Consider the following 23315-nt stretch of genomic DNA (forward strand, 5'->3'; position numbering starts at 1 on the left):
ACCATCATAAACCTAATGCAGTAGTCAACCCTGAAAATGGAAATTCAATTGAAAAGCATGTATCTTCTGATAAGACAAAACATGACATACCTAGGATGAATGCTAATGTTTAACTTTTTTTTTTTTTTTTAAGATTTATTTTATTTATTTGAAAGAGTTACAAAGAGAGGTAGAGACAGAGAGAGAGGTCTTCCATCTGCTGGTTCATTCTCCAGATGGACGCAATGGCCAGAGCTGTGCCGATCCGAAGCCAAAAGCCAGGAGCTTCTCCCAGGTATGCCACACTGATGCAGGGGCCCGAAGACTTGCGCCATCTTCTACTGCTATCCCAGGTCACAGCAGAGAGCTGGATCGGAAGAGGAGCAGTTGGGACTTGAACCGGCGCCCATATGGGATGCCGGCACTTCAGGCCAAGGCTTTAACCCTCTGTGCCACAGCACCGGCCCCTAATGTTTTAACTTTTAAAAATCAATCTACAAAGTCCCTCTTTTTCTCAATCAGGATTCTGGGAAATTAAATCCTAAAGAAAATGATCTGAATAACTATTTTCTCAATTATTCTAAGAATGGTATATGCAGTACAGAGAATTCATTATATACTTGGATGCCTTGGGCATTAAACAAAGAGGCAATCAGAAAATCAAGAATGTATGATATTTTCTAAAACATCAGTTCCAATCTCTTCAACAAATCATGTCATTCTGAAAAAGGAAGAGGATGGGACCAGGGGCCAGGGGCCAGCATTGTGGTGCAGTGGCTTAAGCTGCTGCCTGCATACTGACATCCCATATGGGACATGCCATGTTAGAATGCTAGTTTACTCCTGGTTGCTCCATTCCTGAAACAGCTACCTGCTAATGCAACCAGGAAAGCAGCAGAAGATGGTCCAAGTATTTGGGCCCCAGCTACCCATGTGGGGGACCTGGTTGGAGTTTCAGGCTCCTGGCTTCAGCCTGAACGATCCCTGGCCTTTGAGGCCATTTAAGGAATGAACTAGTGGATGGAAGACCTCTTTCTCCCTCCCCACCCCTTGTCACTCTGCCTGTCAAATAAATAAATCTTAAAAAAAAGAAAAGAAAAGAGAAGAGAAGAAAAGAAAACCTGATATAAGGGATGGGCAATTGACACAGTGGGTAGGAGACTCGCATGCCACATAAGAGTGCCTTCCTTGTTCAAGTCCTGGCTCTGCTCTACATTCCAGCTTCCTGCTAATACACACCCTGGGAGGTAGCAGGTGATGGTTCGGGTATTTGGGTCCCACCACCCATGTGGGAGACCTAGATGGAGTCATGCTCTCCTGGATTTGAGCTGGGAAAACACTGGCTGTTTCGGGTATTTAAGAAATGAATGCTGTGGCGCAGTGGGTTAATGCCCTGGCCTGAAGCGTGGCATCCCATGTGGGCACCAGTTCGAGACCCGGCTGCCCCACTTCCTGTCTAGCTCTCTGCTATGGCCCGGGATAGCAGTGGAGGATGGCCCAAGTCCTTGGGCCCCTGCACCCGCGTGGGAGACCCAGAGGAAGCTCCTGGCTTCGGATCGGTGCAGCTCCACCCGTTGCGGCCATCTGGGGGAGTGAACCAGCAGATGGAAGACCTCTCTCTCTCTCTACCTCTCCTCTTTCTGTGTAACTCTGACTTTCAAATAAATAAATAAATAAATCTTTAAAAAAAAGAATCAGCTAGACAGGAGATCTCTGACTCCCTCTCTTTAAAAAAATAAATAGAAAAAGTTTATGGAAAATGGAATTAAAAGTTTATTTTAAAACAAAAACCTGATATAAGGCAAGGTACTTGACTAGATATTGATTTGGAAAAAACCATAGAAATGATTTTTTTAAGCCAACTGGGAAAATGTGAATATGGTCTGGGCACTTATTAGATGATACAAACATTTACTGAAATGTAAAGACATAGGTGGATGGCCCAAAAAGGCAGGATACAGGAGGGTAGGTTGAGTATAATCTCATTTGGGTTAAAAAAAAAAATCTGGAGCCGGTGCAGCGGCTCAATAGGCTAATCCTCCACCTTGAGGCGCCAGCACATCGGGTTCTAGTCCTGGTCGGGGCACCGGATTCTGTCCCGGTTGCCCCTCTTCCAGGCCAGCTCTCTGCTATGGCCTGGGAGTGCAGTGGAGGATGGCCCAAGTGCTTGGGCCCTGCACCCCATGGGAGACCAGGAGAAGCACCTGGCTCCTGCCTTCGGATCAGCATGGTGCGCTGGCCGCAGCGCACCAGCCGCGGTGGCCATTGGAGGGTGAACCAACGACAAAGGAAGACCTTTATCTCTGTCTCTCTCTCTCTCACTGTCTACTCTGCCTGTATATATATAAAAAAAATCTGTACATATGTTCATAAAAAAATATGTTCACAGAGGATATGTATCACAAGGTTAACAACATGATCACCAGATGGTTTGAATATAATTTGTTTATTTAGATTTTCTAATTCTATATGATACTATTGTTTGAAAAAAATGATCAACTGAAAAATTAAACATACATTTAACTTAAAAGAATAATTTCACAATTAATTTCTAACATCAAACTGAACATAATTTTAACAAAACTATTTTTTAAACAAAAAATTTTATGATGTTACAGAAGTACTGAAACAAACCTCTAAAAATCATCTATTACAACCACATTACTGAGAAAAGTAAGCCAGACTGTAAGACCCAAAAATGGGTACAATCAATTTAATACCACCTGGGTCAGGAACCAATAGACTTCTTTAGCAAAGGGGTAGACAGTAAATAGTTCAGGCTTGGCAAGCCCTATAGTCTTTTGGAAACTACTCAATTCTGCTAAGGTAGTTCAAAATAACAGACATAGACAAAACATAAAAAATGGGTATAGCTGTGTTCCAATAAAACTTCACTGGCAAAAATGGGCAACCAACCTATAGACCATACATTCACCCAACCATCCGTGGTCTAAACGCAAGCCTGGGGAACCTTTTACCTGCCAAGGGACATTTGGCCATACAAAATTGTCAACTTAAAAATTAGCCTGCTATAAATTTATTGAATTTTGAGTCCTACCTGCAGATGCCTTGGCAGAATCAGAGCAAATGATTTGATAGGCCTTATGTGGCCTGGGGATTGGACGTTCCCTACCCCTGGTCTAAAGCATTAAAAAATCCAACTAATTGAAAGGGACCAATCACATTTATTTCTTCAAAAAATAATGTGCTTTTAGCTAATGTATAGTTGTGATATTGCTGAAGGGTCAAGTAAAGTCTTCTATCACCTCAGTAACAAAATTTGAATTTGTCTTTAAGAGAGGATCTGTTCTTTAACAAAGTTAAGTTTATTCACACTTCCCTTCCATGGTTCTTCATCAAGAACAAGAGTTAGTAGCGTAAATTAGAAGAGCATGCAATACATAATTGGAAATTCAAATTCTAAATTACCTAACACATAATTCTAGAGTTTATTTCTCATTCATAAACTGGAGATAGTATCATTCTCAGAGGATTACACAGAAGCTCAAGAATAGTTGTTGGAAGTATTTTGTAATTGTAAAATGTTACATAGATGCCAAAGTATTACTATTACCACATTTTGCAAACTGAGCTATTTTACAATGTGATATTATGACATATATATTTTGGGTTTTTGTCTACGTTTCCTTGCTCATATCTTCTTTCGCAAGGCAGGCCATAGTCATAATACCTTCCTCATCCAGAGAGGTCACGCCTAACACCAGAGAAAGGAATGCTGAAGAATGTGAAGAGACGGGCCTGCCTGGATCTTCCCATCCAGTTTACCAGCATTCATGCCTACACAACAAGTCTCCATAAAAAGCCAAGAGGGGGACAGGCACCAGCGCTGTGGTGCAGTGGGTTAACGCCCTGGCCTGAAGTGCTGGCATCCCTTATGGGTGCCGGTTCAAGACCCGGCTGCTCCTCTTCGGATCCAGCTCTCTATACTATGGCCTGGGATAGCAGCATCCATGTGGGATACCTGGAAGAAGCTCCTGGCTTCTGGCTTCGGATAGGCACAGCTCCGGCCGTTGCGGCCATCTGGGGAATGAACCAGAAGATGGAAGATATCTCTCTCTCTCTCTGCCTTTCCTTCTCTCTCTGTGTAACTCTGATTTTCAAGTAAATAAATTTAAAAAAAAAAAAAAAAAAGGCCGGGGACCAGCACTGTGGCATATCGAGTAAAGCAGTACCAGTTTGAATTCCAGCTGCTCTACTTCCAACCCAGCTCCCTGCTAATGGCCTGGGAAAAGCAGCAAAAGATGCTCCAACTGCTTGGGTCCTGCACCCATGTGGGAGACCTCGAAGAAGCGCCTAACTCCTGGCTTCAGCCTGGCCCAATCCTGGTTACTGCGGCCATTTGGAGAGTGAATCAATGGATAGAAGATCTCTCTGTCTGTCTGTCTGTCTGTCTGTCTCTCTCTCTGTAACTCTTTCAAATAAGTAAAATAAATCTTAAAAAATAAAACCAAAAGGGCATCCAAACTTGTGGAGGTTCTTGGAGGGCAGTACCCGGAGCGGGCACAGAAGCTCCACACCTCTTCTTCCACACTTCACCCTGCGCACCTCTTCATCTGCATCATTCCAATATCCTTTATTATAAACCAGTAAACAGAAATGTTTCCTTGAGTTTTGTGAATCACTCAAATTAATCAACCCAAGAAGGGGTTATGGGAAGCAGGTTTACAGCCTGTCAGAAGTATAGGTAAAACAACGTAAAGCTTGCAACTGGCATCTAACATGTGTATGGTAGTCAGGGGTGTGAGAGAGGGAAGTGAGTATATGGTGGCAATCTTGGGGAATGAGCATCCAACCTATGGAATCTGATGCTGTTTCCAGGTAGACAGTGTCAGAATTAAAGTGACTTAAGGATGAAGAATTGCTTGCTTGCTGGCACAGAGAAATTCCCACACCTTTTAGGATCACAGAAGTCTTCTGTGAATTGTTGTGGAATTAAGGCAGAAAGAAAAATGCCTTTTTCTTTTTGACACACACAACCATGCAATTAGATTACAAAATAACCACCAAGCTTTCTGCCCCTAGGGCACAACTAGATATTTCAAACTTACCAATAGAGATACTACTGTACTAGAGTAGAAGGCCAAATCTTCTATAATTTCTGTGCGCCGGTTAGCTCCGATTCGTAAGGAACGACTATGTACTTCTTCAGGTAATACTGTAAGGATCTCCAGCAAAAAAGGCAGAGAAGTTACATCATTGCTGTATCTGGAAAAGAAAATGGTCAAAATGGATCAGTTATTCACTAGAAAATACACAGCAACCACCAGAATAATTCATAGCAACAAAAACAGCATTCTGATGACTGTTAAGGGGGATAGAAAAAATACAGATTGATCATTTGGAAAGGTATGAAAAATCATCCAATCAACATTTCAAGTTGTATAATCTTTGACCCAGGAGTTTCACTTTTAGGACACCAGTATCCCACAAGCATCCCATTTTGGAGGGTCTGGTTTGAGTCCCAGCTCCTCTGCCTGAGCCAGCTCCCTACTGACGTGCACCCTTAGAAGTAGAACAAATAACTGGGTCCCTGCCATACACAAAGGAAGCCTGGATTGAGTTCCAGGCTCTTGGCTTTGACCTGGCCCAACCCTAGCTGTTGTGGACGTTTGGGGAGTGGGCCAGTGGATGAAAGAGCTATCTCAGTCTTCTGCCTTTCAAATAAAAGTAGAAAAAAAATTTTTAAAAAGGTTACAGTCATACAATGGAACATGAAGTGCACTATAATGAAATTTATATATGTCATAAAATGAAAAGACCATGATGTATTAAGTGAAAAAAGTAAATGAAACATTAAATGAACAAATGCACAAGTGTATGTATATTAGAACATATATGGGCTGGTGCTGTGGCTGACTAGGCTAATCCTCCACCTGTGGCGCTGGCACACCAAGTTCCAGCCCCGGTCAGGGCGCCGGATTCTGTCCCGGTTGCCCCTCTTCCAGGCCAGCTCTCTGCTGTGGCCCGGGAGTGCAGTGGAGGATGGCCCAAGTCCTTGGCCCTGCACCCCATGGGAGACCAGGAAAAGCACCTGGCTCCTGCCTTCGGATCAGCGCAGTGCGCCAGCCGCAGCAGCCATTGGGGGGTGAACCAACGGCAAAGGAAGACCTTACTCTCTGTCTCTCTCACTGTCCACTCTGCTTGTCAAAACAAACAAACAAACAATCCATATATGTACTTATTTTTATTTTTAAAATTCTTAAAGAACAGTCTAGGAGTATATAGCCAATCATGAATAGTGGTTGTTTATAAAACATAGGAGTAAGGAGAAAACATAGTGTTTACTATGTACTTTTTTTTTTTTTTTTAGATTTATTTATTTGTTTGTTTGAAAGGCAGAGTTACAAAGAGGCAGAGCTCCACAATGGCTGGAGCTGGGCCAGGCCAAAGCCAGGAGCTTCAGCCAGGTCTCCCACGTGGATGCAGGGGTCCAAGGACTAGGACTTTCTTCTGCTGCTTTCTCAGGCACATTAGCAGGGAGCTGGATCAGAAATGGAACAGTCAGGACTCAAACCAGCACCCACATGGTGCTGCAAGTGGTGGCTTTACCTACTACACCACAGCGTCAGCCCCATTCATTTTTTGTTGTTCTTAGTTTTTTTTTAACTTTTATTTAATAAATACAAATTTCGAAAGTACAACTTTTGGATTATAGCGGTTTTCCCCCCATAACCACCTTCCTACCTTCAAACCATTCCATCTCTTACTCCCTCTCCCATCCCATTCTTCATTAAGATTCATTTTTAATTATCTTTATACAGAAGATCAACTTTGTATATACTAAGTAAAGATTTCAACAGTTACACCCACACAGACACACAAAGTATAAAGTACTGTTTGAATACTAGCTTTACTGTTAATTCTCACTGTACAACACATTAAGGACAGGGATCCTACATGGGGAATAAGTGTACAGTGACTCCTGTTGTTGATTTAACAATTGACACTCTTATTTATGATGTTAGTAATCAACCGGGGCTCTTATCATGAGTTGCCAAGGCTATGGAAGCCTCCTGAGTTCACAAACTCTGACCTTACTTGGACAAGGTCATAATCAAAGTGAAAGTTCTCTCCTCCCTTCAGAGAAAGGTACCTCCTTCTTTGATGGCCCATTCTTTTCACTGGGATCCCACTCACAGAGATCTTTCATTTAGGTAATTTCTTTCTTTTTTTTTTTTTTTTTTTTTTTTTTTTTTTGCCATAGTTTCTTGGCTTTCCATGCCTGAGAAACTCTCATGGGCTTTTTAGCCAGATCTGAATGCCTTAAGGGCTGATTCTGAGGCCAGAGTGTCAGCCCCATTCATTATCTACTTTGATTTTAATTCTTTGTAAAGTTTTTATTTAAAGATTTATTTATTTCAAAGAGTTGCAAAGAAAGAAGGAAAGACACACACACACATACAGAGAGGCAGGAAGGGGGAGAGGGAGAGGGAAAGGGAGAGGGAGAGTAAGAGATTGAACATCCATCCACTGGTTCACTCCCTAGATGGCCACCAATGGCCAGGGCTGGGCCAGGTCAAGCTAGGAGGCAAGAGCTTCATCCGGGTCTCCCACATGGGTGTAAGGGTCCAAGTACTTGAGCCATCTTCTGCTGCTTTTCCCAGGCCATTAGCAAAGAGCTGAACAGCTGGGACTCAAAACAGCACCCATATGGGATGCCAGCTTCACATACAGCTTTATCTGCTACACCACAATGCCAGCCCCTTAAAGTTTTTATTTACTAATTTGAGAAAGAGACAGAAACAGATAGATACAGAGAAAGAACTCTCATCCACTGGTTCACTCCCAAATGCCCACAACACCTAGGGCTGGGCTGGGCTGGGCCAAAGTCAGGAACCAGGAAATCAATCCTGGTTTCCCATTTGGGTGGCAGGAACCCAATTACTTGAGCTATCAAGACTGCCTCCATGGGTCTCTATTAGCAAGTCCTAGTGTCAGGAAAGAGAGCCAGGAACAAAATTCAGGCACTCTCTGATGTGGGACACAGGAGTCTTAGTCAGCATTTTAACTGCTCGGCTAAACACCCAGTGCCACGTTGTACTTTAAGTTTCCATGCTGGCCGGTGCCGTGGCTCAACAGGCTAATCCTCCACCTTGAGGCACCGGCACACCGGGTTCTAGTTCCATTTGGGGCACCAGATTCTGTCCCGGTTGCCCCTCTTCCAGGCCAGCTCTCTGCTATGGCCTGGGAGTGCAGTGGAGGATGGCCCAAGTGCTTGGGCCTTGCACCTGCATGGGAGACCAGGAAAAGCACCTGGCTCCTGCCTTCGGATCAGTGCAATGCGCTGGTGGCGGCGGCTATTGGAGGGTGAACCAACGGCAAAAAAGGAAGACCTTTCTCTCTGTCTCTCTCTCACTGTCCACTCTGTCAAAAAAAAAAAAAAAAAAAAAAAAAAGTATCCATGCTGTGAAAAGTTTTTTCAAGTTACGTATTTGCCTAAAAAAAATTATCTTAAAAAAATAAACTATCAGAAGCAGGAATTTGGCCTAGCGGTGGAGACTTAAACTAGAGTTCCCTGGGTTCGATTCCTGGCTCTCGCTCCTGACTCCAGCTTCCTGCTAATGCAGATCCTGGTAGGTACTGCTAATGAATAAGTAGATTATTTCCACGCAAGTGGAGGACCTGGATTTCATTACCCGATTTCAACCTTGGCCCTGGACAGCTGCTTTCCCAGACACATCAGCAGGGAGCTGGATCACAAGTGGAGCAGCCACGACAAGAACTGGCACCCATATGAGATTCCAGCATTAAGGTGATGGCTTAACTTGCTATGTCACAATCCCAGTCCTAGAATAATACTGTCCCCTGACAGGAAGTATATTCATAACAACCTTTAATATAATTCTAAATACTATGAATATATTTTTTATAAAATTATTGATATTCCAGTTAGTGGGAATAAGCCACAAGGCAATAAAAGACTGTTCATTTAATTCGAGGAGTGAGTGTGTAAATTATGAAGCCTTTTTATATGCCACATGACATACATATCTGTAAAACTTAAATGATTTTCTCTTACTCTAACAAATATTAAGAATATATACTAACAGTTTCGGGAAACAGTCAAATGTCTAACTACTGCCAACAAATTTCCCTGTGTAGGTTAGTGGTAATTCCAAATGCTGGTATACAGTCAGTACGAATTACTTACTTTTCCACCAATGTTTGTACACATCCCTTCCAGGAAGGCATCTGTAGGGCAAGGTCTGCTATTGCTAAAGCCAGCTGAATAAGAAAAGAGATTAAACAAATGAATAGAACAGATGAACAGAAATAGGGTTACCATCCATGTTAACTGGAAAGCAAAGAAATTAAATGTCTTCTAAACAATAGGGCAACTAGACTAATATCCTCCTCTTTCCCTCACCCCTACAACCATATATACATATGGTTTAGTATACATAACTCTTCTGGATTAGCTATAAATTGCTGGGAATAACCTTTAAAAATTAAAAAAAAAAAAAAAACAGCAATGACAAAAGAAATCAGAAAGAATATAGATTTTTCTCCAGGAAATATCAACACTTAATTTTATTTGGCAACACCATAGACCTTCACAGACAGATACATTCTACTTTGCCAAAAGACCAGAGCTACCGACATTCAGATCCATTACTTAGTCCTCCAGTAATGGATCACCATTTCCTCCTCTTTATTTCTCATCTTTAAAAAGCCTTATGCAAAAGCTTCCTCTACCAGAGCACTTATATGCCAGGTGGAGAACACATGTGAAAATGTAGTCATAAAAACTTCCAGTTTTTCTTTCGAGTGTATTTTTTCTCTAAAAGGAAAAGGCTAGATGTTCTAGCTCATCATTTCACTCCTGAAGTTTTTACAGTCAACCAACCCAGGAAACATTCTTTAAAAAGGAAACTACACATACCTCTGCCCAGCATGATATAGAATTTTTACCATCTACAATTTTAACAGCAGAGGGCATATAACATGCCTTTCAAATGTACACTTACCTTTCCCATTTTGATATGTTAGTTTGAAACCAAATGAACTTGAAAATACAAAAGATTAAAATTTACACTTTCTATCCACTTACAATACAGTAATGTGTCTGTAATAAAGTTAACGTTACTTCATATGGCCCAGCAATATCAAGCAAAATAAACTTGATAAATCCAAATGGCTTACAAATTTCCCTAGGCAGAAGCACAGGATTTACCTGCGTTACAATGATAGGTGACAAGTCTTTCAAGTTCTGAATATGGGTTAGCAATGAGTCTCGTAAAGAGGCATGAGAGTCTGTAGGGAGCTCATAAAATGAGGTTTGAATCTTCATTTTCATAGTCTGTGCAGCAAAATAGCATGATTCCACATCCTGGCGGATCTGTAACAATTGGTCTGAAATTTCCCATGCATGAACCTGAAAGTTGATCAGACAAAGATGTCTTAAAAACTGCTTTCTCAATAATTTGAATTCTATATAACCGCAGCACATATAAATATAGATCAAAGTATAATGAAAGAAAAATATGGCAAACTAAAGGAACCATTAATTAAGCCAATACCTCAAACTGCACTGCTGTAGGCCCTGTTCAACAAAAATAGTCCCTAAAGTCTCTCTGAATCATTTTAAGATGGTATGAGGGCTATCACTTGAAGCAACAGATATAATCATGCTGATTAGAATCATTAACTATATAAAAGGAAAGTATTTAAAAAAATATTCCACAAGTTTCTAATAAACCTAAATGTCACTATATAAAAGTCTAACTAACCCTAATCTATAGGTTGGATGTTTCTTCTATTATTTATTAATAATAAACAAGCTTTGCTCATTCTGAGACTTGAATCTGGAAGCTGGTTTTAATATATACAACAAATAGGAAGTGTATTTCTTATTGGTCTTAGTAGGCCTAACTTTTCAATCTTTAGCTCCTGACAAAATAATAGAAAACTCTCTTGATTCAATGAATATTTCACATATTTCAATTACTTTATGATGTATCTATTTTAACCAAGTACCAAACACGCTACTAAAATAATTTTCATAGTATAAGCTAAACTTATCAATAGAAATGGTAAGAGCAAAAACATAGGATTTGGTCACTGAAAGCTATTACAAAAGGGAGTCCTATTTTAAAAGTAATCTTGGGGTCAAAATCACACAGTACACAATAAGCAACAAACTAATGGTTGATTAATTCAAATCAATTCTACACCAAACTGCCTCTTCATGGGAGAAGGTTAAAATGGACTAGCAACAACAACAAAAAGTCATTCTCAATTTAGGATTAGTCAATTGTGAAGACAGATCACACAGATTTTTCTAGGTTTTTTATGAAGATAAAGCATACTTCACAAGCACGTAATTATTCAAGATCTTTCCAAATAGCAAGTCAAGATATAAAAAGCAGGTAGAATAAATGGCCTATATGAGTTCCTAAAGTAATCTGAAAACAGCTTAAATTTTACTAACACAAATTTCATTTTTAATCAAATATTAAATTAGTAGACTGTAAACATTAACTTCCTTCTAGATATGGTGTATTTTGCTAATTTTTGTACTTTTTGTCCCTAGCATATTGCCTCAAAAACACTCAACAAATGTTTACTGAATCATTAAAATACCAACTTTCCTCCCTCAAGTAAAAAATTTTCCAGCCAGTTTTTAACCACTCATTATCTAACCAGTAACCGAAGCATATCTATAGTTCAATATGCTGTCACACAATGGTTTTTTTGCTCAAACTATTTTTAAATAATAAAATGATTCTATAAAAGCTCTGACAGAACAATTAGCAAAACTAAAGATAATGAACATTCACAATAAAACTGCATTATCCAGTCATCTCCAAGGGTATCTCTAAGAACCCCAAAACATAAGTGAATGAGAACAAAACAATGGTATCTGAAGGACTTGCTGTGGTTTCATCAGTAAAAGCAGAGGCCTCTGGGTATCTAATGGATTTAAAAGCAGTGGAACACCGAAAGAGCCATTAGGTAAACAATGTAAAGTAGAGGGGGGCAACGTGAGAACTGCAGTTGAAATAGAGTTTCTTCTTAAAAAAAAATACATACATATATATATTTGAAAGGCAGTTAGAGAGAGAGAATGAGAGACAAGAGAGACAAATCTTCTATCTACTGGTTCACTCTCCCAAATGGCTGCAACAGCCAGGGCTGGGCCAGGAACCTGAACTACACTGAGGTCTCCCACATGGGTAGCAGGGGCCCAAGTACGCAGGCCATCATCCACTGTTTTCCCAGGCACATTAGCAGGGAGCTGGATTGGAAATGGAACAGCAGGATCTCAAATCGGTGGTCATATATGATGCCAGTATTGCAAGTGACAGCGTAACTCAGTGCGCCACAAACGCTGGCCGCTGCAAGTGCTTTTCCCCAATCAAAAAACAAATGAATAAAAGAAACCTACATGAGAACTGGAAATGGAACAATTTAGCCTCTATAAAACCTTCAAACTGATAAAGTCAGGAAAGGCCCCAAACTGAGGAGAAACTGCTATAAACACAGAAGAGGATAGAAGAAGCATAATGGAGATGGAGGAAGAAAAGAAGAGGGAAGCAAAGCTAGGAAAGCTCAGAAATCAAACCGCTAAATGTATGAACACTATCTGCAAAGAGAAAAAGAAACTCTACAAAGTTAGAAATATCATTAACCAAAGCCTTCTAAATGTTCGGAAAAAATAATTTCACACACACACACACAAAAATGATTGAGGCCAAATGTCATATATAGCTGGGGAGGAGGGATAATAAATAAAATAACATCTTATAAGCAAAGTAGGTCTGAAAACTTAATATTTGAAAGCAAGCTTAAAGATACTATGAAAATGGCACGAGAGATATGATAGAATTGGAAAAGAAAAGTTTACAACTTAGGTAAAAGAAATCAAGAAAAAAATCACAGCAGAGATTAAACTAGGAAGAATTTCACAAGTATGACTAAACATAAAATATATAATCTATGTTTGTTTTTAATATTTGACAGATACAGTTAGTGAGAGAGAAAGAGAGAAAGGTCTTCCTTCTGTTGGTTCACTCCCCAAATGGCCGCTACGGCCAGCGCTACACTGATCCGAAGCCAGGAGCCAGGTCTCCTCCTGGTCTCCCATGAGGGTGCAGGGGCCCAATCACTTGGGCCATCCTCCACTGCCCTCCGGGGCCACAGCAGAGAGCTGGACTGGAAGAGGGGCAACTGGGACTAGAATCCGGCGCCCATATGGGATGCCCGCGCCGCAGGCGGAGGATTAAGCAATTGAGCCTCAGCGCCGGCCCCAGGAAAGTTTTTTTTAATCATAAAAGAAATGAAGAAAAACAGGCCGGCGACACGGCTCACTAGGCTAATCCTCCGCCTTGTGGCGCCAGCACACCAGGTTCTAGTCCCGGTCGGGGCGCCGGATTCTGTCCCGGTTGCCCCTCTTCCAGGCCAGCCCTCTGCTATGGCCCGGGAGTGCAGTGGAGGATGGCCCAGGTGCTTGGGCCCTGCACCCCATGGGAGACCAGGAGAAGCACCTGGCTCTTGCCATTGGATCAGCGTGGTGCGCTGGCCGCGGCGGCCATTGGAGGGTGAACCAATGGCAAAGGAAGACCTTTCTCTCTGTCTCTCTCTCTCTCACTGTCCACTGCCTGTCCAAAAAAAAAAAAAAAGAAAAGAAATGAAGAAAAACAAGCATTCAAGATAAAGTGACAAATCTTGAAGATAAGTAGAGAGGATATAGATAATAGGAGTCTGTAAAGAAAATAAGAAAACATAGAAAAAGAACAATTATCAAGAACTACAATTCAACCATGAATATGTACGATTACTATGTGTCAATTAAAACTATTTTAACTGTAAAATTCTTATTTTCATCTCATTTGAAAGTCAGAGAGACAGAACCATATCCTCCATCTCTCCAAACAACCTACTGCAATAGCCACAACTTAGCCAGGCTGGCATCTAGATAAAATTAAGTAACTTACAAGAAAAGATATTTGCTTATCATATACTTTGACTTGAATACTTCATGGCAGAAGAAAAAGAATATGCTGAAAATATGCTAAAAAAGTTGACAAAGATTTTATATACAAACTAATGTTCAATTATTAAGGCCACAAACTCTTACATGCAAAAATTTAGAGATTATAATTCCCAGTAGTCCTTCCTAAACAACCTGCTAAAAACGAGAAAGAGACAGTTTCACAAAGCTGACTAGAGAGATTGAGGCATCAACATAAGAACTGGTGGTAAATATTAAACATGTAGTTTATAAATAGTTGTAAACTATTTCATAAACAAATACAACAAATATGTATTATAGAAATACAAATATAACAAAGCAAATGAGGATTAAAATAGTATGCAATGCTCATATGCTCTGCAGGTCTGAGGCTATTATTGCATGTTAATGTGAGAAGAGCAACAAAGTGATTAAGGGAGATTCTACTGCTATCACCCTCTTTGTCCTTGACAACCTGGATGCTCAGCTTGGAAGAAAGGAAACAGAGACTAATACAGAGGGGCTTGATGAAAAATTCTTTTTTTATTTTATTTTTTATTTGAAAGTCAAAGTTACACAGAGAGAGGAGAGGCAGAGTGAGAGAGAGAGAGAGAGAGAGGTCTTCCATCCGCTGGTTCACTCCCCAACTGGCTGCAGTGGCTGGAGCTGCGCTGATCCGAAGCCAGGAGCCAAGAGCTTCCTCTGGGTCTCCCACGCGGGTGCAGGGGCCCAAGGACTTGGGCCACCTTCCACTGCTTTCCCAGGCCATAGCAGAGAGCTGGACGGGAAGTAGAGCAGCCAGGTCCCAAACCGGTGCCCATATGGGATGCCCGCGCTTCAGGCCAGGGCATTAACCCGCTGTGCCACAGTGCCAGCCCCAAGGAAAAAGTCTTGTAGTGCTGAATATCAATTAGAAATATCAATACAATACCCAGCCCAGCAACACTTTGTAGGCTTCATGTCCACACTATGTTCTTTAAAATCAATTTTGAACTGAGTGAAATCAGTGCTCCTTGAATAAACAGCTGATGTAAGGTCTGAACAGTAAACACACAAGGCAAGCCTGTGACACACCCTGTCGTCCTAGACAGCATGGCAGCTTTCTAGAACAGTTATTGCAAAATTACTCTGTCGTCAGCTGAAAGAGGCTCTCACTGGCCAAAGTCAGGACAATTTAGGATTCAGCAAAGGATTAAAGTATCACATACACTAAAATCCATGCGAATGCATAAAGGTAAAAAAAGCTGGCCACAAGACACATTAACCATTACGATAGACAAAAACTCAATATCTTACAAGAGAAGAATCTTTTATCCGATTTTCCTAACTAAACCATACCACTAAGTAACCAAACAGTAGGTGAGAAAAGTTTCTTTCTAGAAATACTGATTAGTAAAACAGAAATGACAGATTTACAGTATCATCATTTTGCAACCCACAATTAATGGATCTAAGTAAGCACTAAGAAACAACAGCTGAATACATCACCAAAAAGAAAAAGAAAAAAAGGGAGGGGTATATAAAAGACTGCCACAAATTCAATGCTAATCCTACACACCTACATTGGAGACTAGAATCTATTTCTCTTCCCCCTGAATCTGGTTTGGCCTTAGTAACCTGCTTAACTGCTATACTATAGCAGAAATGACATTCCACGACTTTTAAGTTTAGGTCAGAAGAAGCTTTGGAGCACCTGCTTTGGTATCCTGAACAGTCCTCTGAGGAAAATCAATTACCTCCATCAAATGGATGCCTGATCATCCACAAAACCCTGGTTAAACCCTGACTACAAAGTTATGAGATAAAACTATTTTTAAGTCACATTTGCTGTACAAACCCTAAGGCCAGACAACCAGACCTAGAGAGAAAAAAAGATGTCAACTGTTAGGTTTTTAGAATTTTACATGTCACAATAACATGATGAGGCAGCCAGTTAAGGCAGAAAAGACTTTTACTGTAAAAAGGACAGCACGGTGGGGGAAAGGAAGGTTAAAGCCCACCTGGACAGCAGGCAGGGTATCCGAAGGTGAGACTTTAGTGGGCCAGACCGGGCAATGGGCAGCAGCCTATATATGCTGCTTTACGGGAGGGCTCCATGCAGACGTGCAGAGACTCACGTCCAGCTGCAATAGGTGGGTCTGAAAGTGCAGAAAGCCCCTAATTTACAATGTATGATCTTGTCAGTTTGGTATGTCCCAGGAGAGGCACTTGAAACAGTTGAAGCTTTGAACAATTGTCAGGTTTGAGATTAACTATTTGTGCACCATTTTACCATGTTTTTGGAATTAACTATTTGTGCCCCAACAGCCTAGCAAGTCCTAATAGTAATTACCTTTAAAGGAACAACAATTAGACTGATAGCTGCCTTCTCATTAGAAACAATGGGAACTAAAAATTTTACCTTCAAAGAACGGAAAGAAAATAATTGCCAGTGGTTACTTTGCATGCAGAGAAAATATCTTGCTAAAATGCAAGAAAATAGACTTTTTTTTTTTTTTTGACAGGCAGAGTGGACAGTGAGAGAGAGAGAGACAGAAAGGTCTTCTTTTTTCCGTTGGTTCACCCTCCAATGGCCGCTGCGGCTGGCGCATTGCGGCCGACACACCACGCTGATCTGAAGCCAGGAGCCAGGTGCTTCTCCTGGTCTCCCATGGGGTGCAGGGCCCAAGCACTTGGGCCATCCTCCACTGCACTCCCTGGCCAAAGCAGAGAGCTGGCCTGGAAGAAGGGCAACTGGGACAGAATCCGGCGCCCCGACCGGGACTAGAACCTGGTGTGCTGGCGCCACAAGGCGGAGGATTAGCCTAGTGAGCCGCGGCGCCGGCCACAAAATAGACTTTTCTTTTTTTTTTTTTTTTTTTTTTTTTTGACAGGCAGAGTGGACAGTGAGAGAGAGAGACAGAGAGAAAGGTCTTCCTTTTGCCGTTGGTTCACCCTCCAATGGCCGCCGCTGCAGCCGGCGCACCGCGCTGATCCTGGCAGGAGCCAGGAGCCAGGTGCTTTTCCTGGTCTCCCATGGGGTGCAGGGCCCAAGCACCTGGGCCATCCTCCACTGCACTCCCTGGCCATAGCAGAGAGCTGGCCTGGAAGAGGGGCGACCGGGACAGAATCCGGCGCCCCAACCGGGACTAGAACCCGGTGTGCCGGCGCCGCAAGGTGGAGGATTAGCCTATTGAGCCACGGCGCCGGCCCAAAATAGACTTTTCAAGACATACCACCATTGCTATTCCCCCAAAAAGGGTCAATCTGCAATAGATGCACAAAGGAGAAAATCCTATAAATGGTGCTCTTCGATGAGAAGATAAACAATCGTGGATGGAAGCAGGGAAATCAGGAGCAAATAAAGAGCAAAGGAAAAGCTAGATATCTGGGTAAATGAATGCTGATTATATACAGCAAAAAACATCTTGTGTGATTTTTAAGATATATGAAGAATAAAAATAATCGAATTTTATATTCACCTAAGATGTACAAAGATGTACAGAACACCATTTTCTAAAAATATACTACAAAACACACTACAAATAAACTACAAAATAACTTTTCTTAAACACCTCAGAAAGCTGAGGTCCTCAGGCATCTGAGTAGACTGAAAGCTAAGGACAGAGCTCTCATGCAGACAGGAGGCAAGCAGGAGCCCACCTCCTGCAGAAGACATGCAGGGCACCAGGTAACCAGGTAGTAAAATATTCAGCAAATTGGTAAAGGCTTAGTGTGCGCTAGCATGAATATGCGGAATCCCTGGGATTCAGACACAAGGGAAGCTCAGGACCACCTGCAGGATCCTCTCTACAGATCTCCACTAGACCAAAGGATGTGGAGGGAGGGGCTGGGGTGGGTAAGGGTAGGGGAGGGCAGGAGACAACTGGAAACTGCCTTTGGTGGTATAGTCCTAGGGAAGAGAAGCAACCATAACAGCAGAAAAAGACAGAAACCCTCTGCTGGGCCCTTCCCTCCTACTGAACAAAAAGCGTTAAACTGTGGGGCAGGGATAGTAAACTATGTCACCCCCTCAAGGCACAGGTTAAGACCCACTGCTATTGCAGTAAGGGTAAAAGAAAAAAATACTCTGAGGGGGATAGGCAGAAAACAGTCTTGAGTCTGTGCTACTACCAAAACCACCAGAGGTCTATCACTAAGGGAAGGGCCCAAAAAAGCCTATTTTGCATAAGGCCTGCCAGATTCAAGGCACAGCAAAAATGGCACAGGAAATCCAGACCACTGAGAAAGCTCTGCCTATCACACAGCTGAAGACCAGCAGTTCCAGCAGGCCAACAGAGGGCGATCTGCTCCCACCAACCCCTCCCCGACAAAGCAACACAAATTCTAAATTAAACCTCCTGAAGGCAGAAATAAGGAGAAAATTCTGGAGGCAAGCAAAAGGACACATTAAACACAGAGGAACAAATATGTTACAGCAGACTTCTTGTCACAAACCAGCATGCCAAAACACATATTAAAATGCAAAAACAAGGACCTGCACAGAAGGTTAACGCCCTGGCCTGAAGCGTCGGCATCCCATATGGGCACTGGTTCTAGTCCTGGCTGCCCCTCTTCCGATCCAGCTCTCTGCTATGGCCTGGGAAAGCAGTAGAAGGTGGCACAAGTGCTTGGGCCCCTGCACTCATGTGGGAGACCTGGAAGAAGCTCCTGGCTCCTGGCTTCGGATTGGCACAGCTCCGGCCGTTGCGGCCATCTGGGGAGTGAACCAGTGGATGGAAGACTCTCTCTGTCCCTCTCTCTGTAACTCTATCTTTCAAATAAATAAAATAAATAAATAAAAAATAAATAAAATAAATAAATGAAATAAATAAATAAATAATATTATTATATATAATATATATTATTATATAAATATATAATAATGTAATATATAATATATATAATAATAAATAAAAAATCTTAAACAAGTCAAATGAGAATTCTATAATCAATAAAATTACATATAATTACATACATTCTATAAAATGAAGGCACTCAATACGACAGATAACCCAATTTAAAAATGGGACAAAGGACTTGAATAGACATTTTACCAAAGAATGTATATGAATGGCCAATAGCATATGAAAAGATGCTCAACATAATAAGCCATGAGGAAATGTAAATTAAAAACACAATGAGATATAACTTCATACCCACCAGGATGGCTATAATAAAAAAGACAGGTAATGACAAGTATTGGCAAGGATGTGAAAGAACAGGAACCTTCACATACTGCGGTGCAGTAAAATGGTGCAGCCATTTACATTTCCTGTGTCTGGAAAACAAGATGACGGAAGTTCCTTGAAAAGTTAAAAACAAGAGTCACCACATGACTCAGAAATTCCAGATACATGAATGTTCACTGCAGCATATTCGTAATAGCCAAAAAGTAGGAACAGTCCATCCAAATGTCCATTCACCAATGAATGGATAAAATGTGAGATATTTTCATACACAGAGTGAAATGTTATTCAATCATAAAAAGGGATGAAGTAATCATACGTGATACAACATGGATAAATCTAAAACGTACTAGGGGCCAGCGCTGTGGTATAGCAGATAGACACTGACTGCAATGCCAGGAACCCATATGGGCACCAGTTTGCGTCCCGGCTGCTCCACTTCCAATCCAGCCTTCTGCCATGGCCTGGGAAAGCAAAAGATGTCCCAAGTCCTTGGGGCCTCTGCACCCACATGGGAGACCTGGAAAAAGCTCCCGTCTCCTGGTTTCATATCGGCGCAGCTCCAGCTGTTGTGGCCAATTGGGGAATGAACCAGCAGATGGAAGATCTCTCTCTCTCTCTCTCTGTAACTCTGATTTTCAAATAAATAAATAAATCTTTTTTTTTTTTTTTTGGACAGGCAGAGTGGACAGTGAGAGAGAGAGACAGAGAGAAAGGTCTTCCTTGGCCGTTGGTTCACCCTCCAATGGCCACCGCGGCTGGTGCGCTGCAGCCGGCGCACCGCGCTGATCCGAAGCCAGGAGCCAGGTGCTTCTCCTGGTCTCCCATGGGGTGCAGGGCCCAAGCACTTGGGCCATCCTCCACTGCATTCCCGGGCCACAGCAGAGAGCTGGCCTGGAAGAGGGGCAACCGGGACAGAATCCGGCGCCCCAACTGGGACTAGAACCCGGTGTGCCGGCGCTGCAAGGTGGAGGATTAGCGGATTAGCTTAGTGAGCCGCGGCGCCGGCAAATAAATGAATCTTTAAAAAAAATTATACTAAGGGGATTGGCGCTGTGGTGTAGTAGGTCAAGTCTCCGCCTGCAGTGCCAGCATCCCATATGGGTGCTGGTTCATGTCCCAGCTGCTCTTTTCCAGTCCAGCTCTCTGCTGTGACCTGGGAAAGCAGTGGAAGATGGCCCAAATCCTTGGGCCCTGCACCCACGTGGGAGACCAAGAAGAAGCTCCTGGCTCCTGGCTTCAGATCAGCCCACCTCCGGCTGTGCAGTCATTTGGGGAGTGAACCAGTAGATGGAAGACCTCTCTGTCTCTCTCTGTGTAACTCTGCTTCTCAATAAAAATCTTTTTAAAAACATTACACTAGGCCAAAAAAGCCAATCATAAAGTACCATCAGCAGTATGATTCCATTTATATAAAATGTCCAGAATAGGCAAATTTTTAGAGATAAAAAGTAAATTAATGCTTGTCTAAGATTGGGGGATGGGACAGGAGTGGAGGGCAGGCCATGGGGTACAAACCCCCTTTTAGGGTGATAAAAATGTTCTAAACTTGATTGTGGCGACAAATGCACAACTCTATGAATATACCAAAAATCATTGAACTGAATACTTTTTTTTTTTTTTTGACAGGCAGAGTTAGTGAGAGAGAGAGACAGACAGACAGAAAGGTCTTCCTTCCATTGGTTCACCCCCTCAAATGGCTGTTACGGCCGGCACGCTGCGCCGATCCTAAGCCAGGAGCCAGGTGCTTCTTCCTGGTCTCCCATGTAGGTGCAGCACTTAAACCATCCTCTACTGCACTCCCTGGCCACAGCAGAGAGCTGGACTGAAAGAGGAGCAACCGGGACAGAATCTGGCGCCCCGACCGGGACTAGAACCCAGGGTGCCAGCGCCGCAAGCAGAGGATTAGCCTAGTGAGCTGCGGTGCCAGCCTTTTTTTTTTTTTTTTTTAAAGATTTATTTTAGTTATTTGAAAGACAGAGTTACAGAAAGAAGTAGAGACACAGAGAGAGAGGTCTTCCATCCACTGGTTCACTCATCAGATGGCTGTAACAGCCAGAGCTGCACCAATTCCAAGCCAGGAGCCAGGAGCTTCTTCCAAGTCTCCCATGTGGGTGCAGGGACCCAAGAACTTGGGCCATCTTCCACTGCTTTCCCAGGCCATAGTAGAGAGCTGGATCAGAAGAGAAGCAGCCGGATCTTGAACTGGCACCCATATGGTTAAAGCCAGGGCTTTAACCCGCTGCACCACAGTGCCAGCCCCGGACTGTATACTTTCAATGGATGAACTGGGTGTGCATTATATCCCACCTCTTTTTTTTTTTTTAATAGGCAAAAGTAATCTATGTTGATGGAAGTCAGAATAGTGCTTTTTGGGGAGAGAGAAACAATTTACTGGGAAGACATTTGGAAACAAGTAATAGATGTCCTATGCCTAATATTATTAGCGATTACTTAAATGTCCACATAAGTAAAATACTACTGAGCTCTGACTTCTGACTTCAGCTTCCTGAAATTGCAGACCCTGAGAGGCAGCAGTGATGGCTCAAGTAATTGGATTCTTGTTACTCACATGGAAGACCTGGATTGCATTCCTGACTATAATCCCAGCTGCTACAGGCATTTGGAGAATGAAACAGCGGATGGGAACTTTCTCTCAGCCTCTCAAATAAATAAGTTGAATTTTGTAAAAAAAAGGTTAAAAAAAAACTTACTTATATTTACATCTCCTAAAATGCATAAATAAATCCTTTGGCTATTATAGTATGTATGTGTATATACACACACACACACACACACACACACACTTGAATAAAGTAGACATTTATGAAGCAAAATGGTAAGACATGAGAATCTCCTAAGTGCATAACTCCTCTTTGTTCTCCTAAACACTTAGCCCTTCCTTTTACTAGGTAGCAAAGATACCTACTGGATTGGAGAAACCTATCAGAATAGAATTCAAAATGGTTAGAGAGAGAAAGGGCAACAGAGAGCAAGCAAATCAGTTCTGTACAAATAACACCAAGGTTCCAAGAAGAAGAAACATTTTTCAGAGTGCTTATTTGCAGATCTTCACTGGCCTTCCCAGGATGCAGCCTTGATTTTGTTTTGTTTTGAATATGTTTCTTTTGTTTTAGTGACAAAACAATGATCAATATTTTTCCAATATCTGCAGGTTTTAAAGTTTCAGAAAAATTTCAGCATTGGGAATCAAAAATGACAAAAATGGGTGAGGGGGGAAAAGACAGCATTGTGGCACAGCAGGTTAAGTGACCCCTTGTGACTCCAGCATCCCATATCAGAGTGCCAATTTGACTCCCCAGCTGCTTGGTGCCTGGGAAGGCAGCGAAGGATGGCCCAAGTACTTGGGTGCCTGCCACCCATGTGGAAGACCTAGATGGAGGAGCTGGCACCATGGCACAGCGGGTTAACGCCCTGGCCTGAAGTACCGGCATCCCATATGGGCACTGGTTCTAGTCCGGCTGCTCCTCTTCCCATCCAGCTCTCTGTTATGGCCTGAGAAAGCAGTAGAAAATGGCCCAAGTCCTTGGGCCCCTGCACCTGCATGGGAGACTTGGTAGAAGCTTCTGGCTCTTGGCTTGGGATTGGCGCAGCTCCAGCTGTTGTGGCCAACTGGGAAGTAAACCATTGGATGGAAGACCTCTCTCTTTCTCTCTCTCTCTCTCTCTCTCTCTCTCTGCCTCTCCTCTCTCTGTGTAACTCTGACTCTCAAGTAAAAAATAAATAAATCTTAAAAAAAAAAAAAAAAAAAAAAAAGGATCTAGATGGAGTTTCTGGCTCCTGGCTTCAGCTTGGCCCAGGTCCAGGCCCAGGCCCAACCCATCAGTTGTGGCCATTTGGGGAGTGAATCAGCAGATGGAAGACCTCTGTCACACTGGTTTTCAAACAAATAAATAAATAGGGGCTGGTGCTGTGACACAGAAGGTTAAGCCTCTGCCTGCAGTTCTGGTATCCCATACTGATGCAGGTTTGAGTCCCATCTGATGGTTCAACTCCACAAATGCTTACAAAAGCTAAGTTGGGCCAGGCCAAAGCCAAGAGCCAGGAACTCAATCTAGTTCTCCCACATGGGTGGCAAGGATGTAACCACTTGAGCCATCACCTGCTGCCTTTCGGAGTGCACACATACTATCTGGAAAATGGAATCAGAAGTGGAGCCAAAACTTGATCCC

The 23315-nt window shown here is 42.4% G+C and overlaps 1 protein-coding gene across 3 annotated transcripts in view; it reads right to left on the reverse strand.

Annotated features, from left to right (window-relative positions):
• The window catches only part of TNPO3 (transportin 3), a 107170-nt gene that overhangs the window by 65113 nt on the left and 18742 nt on the right, over positions 1–23315 (reverse strand). For all 3 annotated transcript variants that reach the window (XM_008258220.4, XM_051848948.2, XM_070071302.1), the window contains 3 exons: positions 10175–10375; positions 9152–9225; positions 5049–5205 (listed from right to left, as the gene is read on the reverse strand). In XM_008258220.4, the coding sequence (XP_008256442.2) occupies positions 5049–5205; positions 9152–9225; positions 10175–10375 (432 nt within the window). The remainder of the gene's footprint in view (positions 1–5048; positions 5206–9151; positions 9226–10174; positions 10376–23315) is intronic.

Source organism: Oryctolagus cuniculus, chromosome 3 (assembly GCF_964237555.1).
Source record: "Oryctolagus cuniculus chromosome 3, mOryCun1.1, whole genome shotgun sequence".
NCBI classification, from domain to species: Eukaryota; Metazoa; Chordata; class Mammalia; order Lagomorpha; family Leporidae; genus Oryctolagus; species Oryctolagus cuniculus.